This window comes from Glandiceps talaboti, chromosome 8 (assembly GCF_964340395.1).
Source record: "Glandiceps talaboti chromosome 8, keGlaTala1.1, whole genome shotgun sequence".
Taxonomy (NCBI): domain Eukaryota; kingdom Metazoa; phylum Hemichordata; class Enteropneusta; family Spengelidae; genus Glandiceps; species Glandiceps talaboti.
The window spans coordinates 27,097,914-27,104,082 of NC_135556.1; the positions used below are offsets into that span (position 1 = coordinate 27,097,914).

Consider the following 6,169-nt stretch of genomic DNA (forward strand, 5'->3'; position numbering starts at 1 on the left):
TCGTTTCGAGGCGCTATCAAACTTGTGTCTGGTCGGAATGCACGTTACCTGTACTTCAAGCACTTTGATGGTGCCGACGACAGTTGACACGACCGTCACTGACGATTTTATGACGTCAGGTAGCCACAACAACCACTGATGTTTCTATGTTGTATATCATAATACAAACAGTGAACTTTTCTCATTGGCTTGTTCCGGGTCAAGGGGTGACTTCCTCCAAGCTGATTGGCCTAGCTGGTAAATAGTCATCTCATCGTCAATGAGTAATTTATCAAGATCGTTATCTCTACCAAATTTGGAAAACCGCCTACGTAAATGCTCATTTGTTATTTAAATTAACTCCTTATTTGGTAATGGAATGTGGTGCCAAAGTTGCAAAAGTACTTGGTTTGCTGTGACTGTGTCATTCATAAGTTCGGTGCTTGCTGTAACCCACGTTGCGTGGATAGCAATCTATCAGGGCAAAACGAACGAACGTCAACTGCGCTCTGTGTTGTAATATGGCAATGACCTTGACTACAACTTTATTAGACAACACAGGTACATTTACTGAGGGGCCAGTGGTGACAGACATGAACTCGAACGACGAAGGAACGTTTTTAGTACCAGATCCGCCAATGGACGACGTTGAATGGACACAGGTACTGGACGAATTTAATTTTGTATTTTGTGTCATATTTAATATTGTGTGCATTTGTGTGTTGGTAGGAAAGTTGGGGGATGTTAAGATCGTCAAAGTTATGCAACATTTTGGTCACTGGACATGTATAGTTATGTAGATTTAAATGAGAGCGAAGTATGCCATCGTCAATGATCGTTGGACGAGTGTTTACTCTGTTCCGTTTCAGCGGTGCGTGCTCAGCGTCATGTCACACTTCAACACCGCGATAACGTCACTTGGCCCGGACTTAGGAATACAGATTTGAGACATTAAATTTCACAACCCTGCTCCACGAATGAATGCAATTTTACCCTGGCCTAACCGTGTTATCGTCGGCAGTCGACCCGAAAACTCGATTTAAAAAAATCTTGTTTCCAAAATCCAAATGTTCACCCATGGTTCGTTCACCGAAGCGCCAACTGACACACATTCCATCACGTTTTCAGGCACATTAGAGATGTCGCAATACTAACTAGTATGTGTGACGACATCATATGGTCTGTTTGCACTATTTATGCTGAAACAGCCATTATACTACAAGTAACAACCCAACAAATCGCACTGATGAAATGTCATATATATGAACAAATACAAACGTGTTAAAGCATGCACATCTTAATAGTTACCGGGAGGTCACGTTCTCAGTAAAAATGTGCGGGAAATTCCCTCCGATACACTTACATCACAGCTTCTCAGAAGTTCTCAGTATTTGCACTGGAAACGACATCACACACAATGCTTTAGTTTTGGTTTTGGTTACGACAGCATGGTCGTTTGAATATAAAACTATTACAGTTACACATTTTAAAGGAAATGAGATTCCACCAATAAATAAATTATCCGTCATTATATCCATGTGAATTTTTAAACATTACATTTTATAATTTAGGTATACTATTACTGGCAATACAAAGAACAGAGAAGTAATTCTACAATGTAATGTTGTAATTTAAAGTATACATTGCTGACATACCATTTCAATGAAGTCAATATATGTACCAGTTTGTAACAGTCTTGCCTAATCACCAGTAATTAGTTCTTTTCTGATTACATGTACATTTAATTTAATTTAATTTGTTGTATTCTTTTCAGTCACGTTATGAGTTGGATAGGTATCTTTGGAAACAAGAGCCTGCTACTCCATCACCGACGGCTAAGACATTCACTCAGAAAATTCGACGAGAAAGTTCTTCAGTTGTGGATGAGTTTTTCTCAGACCAACCCAATTCACCCCATGTTAGTGTGAATGTCAATTTCAACCTTGTTTTCCCAGAGCAAATGAAAGGATGTAGCAAAGTAAGGCAGAACCAAGGAGTACAGATTTCCCAGACAGATGCTAATTCCAATACTGTGGACATTAAAGACCCAAACCTGAGTCAACTCTACTGGAGTAACTCAGTATCTAATTCAGCCACTTTGTCAAATGTGAAAACTTTGAATGCACAGAAAGTTGTTATCAAAACAGAACCAATGGACTATCCGCCATCAAATTGCAATGCTCAAGTACTATCAAACACTGCCAGTACGATAAAATCTGAACCACAGCCAGTGGTTAGTCAGTACACTATGCTTCAAAACTTTACTACAGCACCTTCTCATTACACATATAATAATAGCGTTCAACAATATGTGAACAGTCTTCATTTCCTACCCCCGACGCCACCAAGCTCTCAGCCTGGATCACCAGAACAGACAGCAACTAATTTCCATGATGGTACTTATCGACCACCACCACCCTACCCTTCCACATTTAATGTAAATACAACTAGTAATGAAATACAAGTGACTGGTAATTCTCTCAAGTACAACCGGAAAAACAATCCAGAACTTGAAAAAAGGAGAATTCACTTCTGTGATTATCCTGGTAAGTTGGTCAACATTTGTTAATCAAACTTAGTACTTGTTGTGCAATTTACAAGTAATGTGGGAAATATCCATTTTTCCATGAATAATCTTGGCATGGAGAGAATTTGTATGAAGAAGACTTGTACTCAAGTGGTCTTGAAAATGCTCTCCCCTAATTAGCTTGTTCCCTCCCCTCTCCTCCCCTCCAGATAATTTGTTCCTTGTGTCAGTAAATATTGTAAATTGACAAATACACACAATGCTAGCTTTTAGGCTGTATTCAGGATTACAATTTCTGAAAATAAATATAGTCATTGAACAGAGCAGTCAATGTGTACTAACACGTCTCATCCAAGCTACCATTTTCCAATACTTTTGTCGGGTAAAAATTCTCACAGGTTTTCATGGTTAGTAAGGAGGACCCTGACCTCGCTATTGAAATAAGGAACTCCTTTACAATGCTTTCAACTCATTGAGAGAAAGATTCAAACCAAGTCTTAACAAGTCTCTTGCTTTGCTTTGCATTCATTGTATGATGCTCTAATTCACCTGTTTGACTTTTTCAAGGCTTTCTTAGTTATTATTCTGAATACAAGAGACAGTTGGACCTCAAAAAAATCAAGTAATTGTGTAGAACCATTCAAGCTTTCACCTCTTCTGATGGTCTCAACAAAAAAGTGCTAAAATTGCCTCTGGCATTGTGAAATGTACATGTTTAAATATAGAAATCAAGTAATACAGAACCAAATTTTGCCATAGGTTTACGTTTAGGATACTTGGAGCACAGATTTGACAGTGAATTTATGTAGAAACTTAAAAAAAAATGAGTACAATAGGGCTTTGATAGCCATTGCCAAGAAGTACAAAGAGTATGAAAGAATGCAAACATTTGTACGATGAATATGAAGGAATGCTTGTGTTTGTATTGTGACATATTAGGATTAGTAGAAAGAGAGAAGAAAAGCAAACCTTTGGTGTCATGTTAGGGTTTTCTATACAACCTTAGTATCATTGGCTTACAAAGCTACCCTCTGTATAGTCATATATTAGAATGCTGGTACTGTTCTTGAATGCATCATTATCAATCCTTATATATGTATTTAAAAATTGAATAATCAAAACTTTTAATGTTCAAAATGAGACATTAGGAAAACAGCATGGGATTGAATGCTTTGAGTAGGTAGAAAGTATTTGATTTCATAGCGTGGGAAGAAACCACACAGACTGTGTAAACTATGGTACATGACATGTCACATTGGTATGGAATCAGTTTCACTCAAACTCTCCCACAGCCCTTTCAGAAAAAAACAACATTTTTGGTTGCCCTATCGTGTTGAAACATTTGCTCCAGCTGAGACAAACCAAATTCCACCCTCTACAATTGTGAATTTAGTCAGAGTAGATTCCCCAATTGCATTCCTATGAATTCAAGTCAAACATTACAATGCACAACAAAGTGAAGAAAGCTTGCCTATATGTACTATGCTTCAGTAATTGCTTTCAAGGCCCAAATATGACCCCATCTTTGGTCAAGCATGTAATTATACCATCCAGGGTCAATTGGAAGGCAGTAAACAAGTTGCATGTCAACAGAATGCAGTCTTATTCAGTAGATCCTAACCCTTGTCAGATTAGGACTAAAATTTAAGTGTGAAAAAACAGTTGTCAGGCAAAGCTTGTAATCCCCCATGTCCCACTGAAAAGATAACACATGTGAGAACCTGGGATTGAAACCTGGGCCTTTAACTGTGACTTGTTCTTTCTATCCAACACTAGAAGTTTCATTTTCTAACAGTTCATCAGAGTTCTCATCTTATTTTTGTACAATTACTTATCAAGACAACTTTGTTATCTCTTACAGGTTGTACTAAAGTTTACACAAAGAGTTCACATCTGAAAGCTCATCAGCGGATCCATACTGGTGAGAAGCCATACAGGTGTTCATGGAATGGATGCCAATGGAGGTTTGCAAGGTCTGATGAGTTAACGCGACATTACCGTAAACACACCGGTGCTAAACCGTTCAAATGCAAGGTGTGTGCAAGGAGCTTCTCTCGTTCTGATCATCTCTCTCTACATATGAAAAGACATCAAGACAAGTAAAAAGATGACATCCAAGAACACTGAATCAGATAATTTATGGATATTTGAATGTTAGAACTTAAAACTTAAAACTTTTATGCAATATGCATACTACATATCACACCTTTGACTTGTTACATTGCAGACATTTTTATGTCAACAATTTTTTCAGACTTTGTATTTTTTACTGTTACAATCATGAAATGTCTTCTTAAACACAGTTACATGTTGTACTGTTTCAGACAATATTTTGTACTTATTGTGCGGACACATCTTTTCTTCATAAAGTGGTTTGGTAAAACCAAATCCCAGCAATGACAATCAATAGATTCTTCCACAACCATTACTTCATTGACAGAAGGTTAAAATAAGAGCACATATCGCAACAGTACTGAATCATTAACTCAACCTTTTAGTTTAAGTTTTATGTTAGTCTGTGTTTTTGCTAAGGTTTTAGTACTCTGGTAAAAAAAGAGGAAATCTGGTGAGGTCAAACTTCCAAAGTGTTCCAAATAGTATACACCACTGTTTGGAGAGGCACCTCTGTTATAAGCTTGAGGAAGTTTGAACTCAGTTGGATTTTACCTACTTTTACCACCATTGACAAAAAAAACACTGTTAGTTTAAGTAAGTAGTCTGCATACATTTAGCTGTGCTAGTACCATGTACATTTAGTTTGTAGTGAATATTGGGTATATTTACCACACACCTTCTGTGTATAAAACTTCAAATATACAACACAATGACAAAGGGAACCTTTAATAGCTTAAAACACACACACGCAAAATATGCAGGTTCCAGCAAATTTCATTAGAGTTGACACAACTTGTTTGTTTTTTCATGAAAAGGACCAAATGTTGGGATATCCACAACTATTTTTAACATATTGCACATTGACACCAACAGTACTGTCTTTTTCACCATATTTGACAATATTTCACATAAATGTATTTATTATTGTAAACTAGGTTCGTTGTTAAATGTCTCGTGTACATTATATTTCTGTTCACTGTACTTCAAAAGTACTCTCTCGTCAATCATGGATTAGTGACTATTTATATATTTTATACAGATGAATGAACACAAAGAATACAGTACATGCAACATGTAGTCATGGCAACATGTTTCCATAGCAACATGTAGTTATAGAAGTATCTGCCAATTTTGACATTTCTCTGCTGAAATATTTTTGTAAAGTAATTTGGATTTATCAGACATAACTTTTGTACTTATTGACAAAATTACTTGCAAAAAAATTGTACATTCTTGAAATTTTATGACAATAAAAGGAATCAATGCGAATGACTTATAAAGTAGTGGTTGGTTGTAGTTGTGTTTGTTTGTTTGTTTGTAGTTTGTTTGCTGTGCTGTTTGTAGAGACTGATAATGAATCAATCCATCCATATTGGTCTTAATGCTGTTAATTTGAGTACAACAAAAATATCTTCCAATGTCATTTAAAAAAAATCTTTTTATATAATAGTACATTTGGTCTCAAAATGCTACCATATTACAGCAGTTCTTATCTACAGAAATGAGATATTTAAGTATTACCATTATACTGTAATGGTTAATTGTTTC

The 6,169-nt window shown here is 36.3% G+C and overlaps 1 protein-coding gene across 1 annotated transcript; it reads left to right on the forward strand.

The window, feature by feature from the left end:
- Positions 1-399: 399 nt before the first annotated feature.
- Positions 400-5,904, forward strand: LOC144438504 (Krueppel-like factor 5). Its single transcript, XM_078127556.1, has 3 exons — positions 400-641; positions 1,754-2,525; positions 4,368-5,904. Exons 1-3 carry the CDS (start codon positions 501-503, stop codon positions 4,607-4,609), a joined length of 1,155 nt encoding a protein of 384 aa, XP_077983682.1. The 5' UTR covers positions 400-500; the 3' UTR covers positions 4,610-5,904.
- Positions 5,905-6,169: the final 265 nt, after the last annotated feature.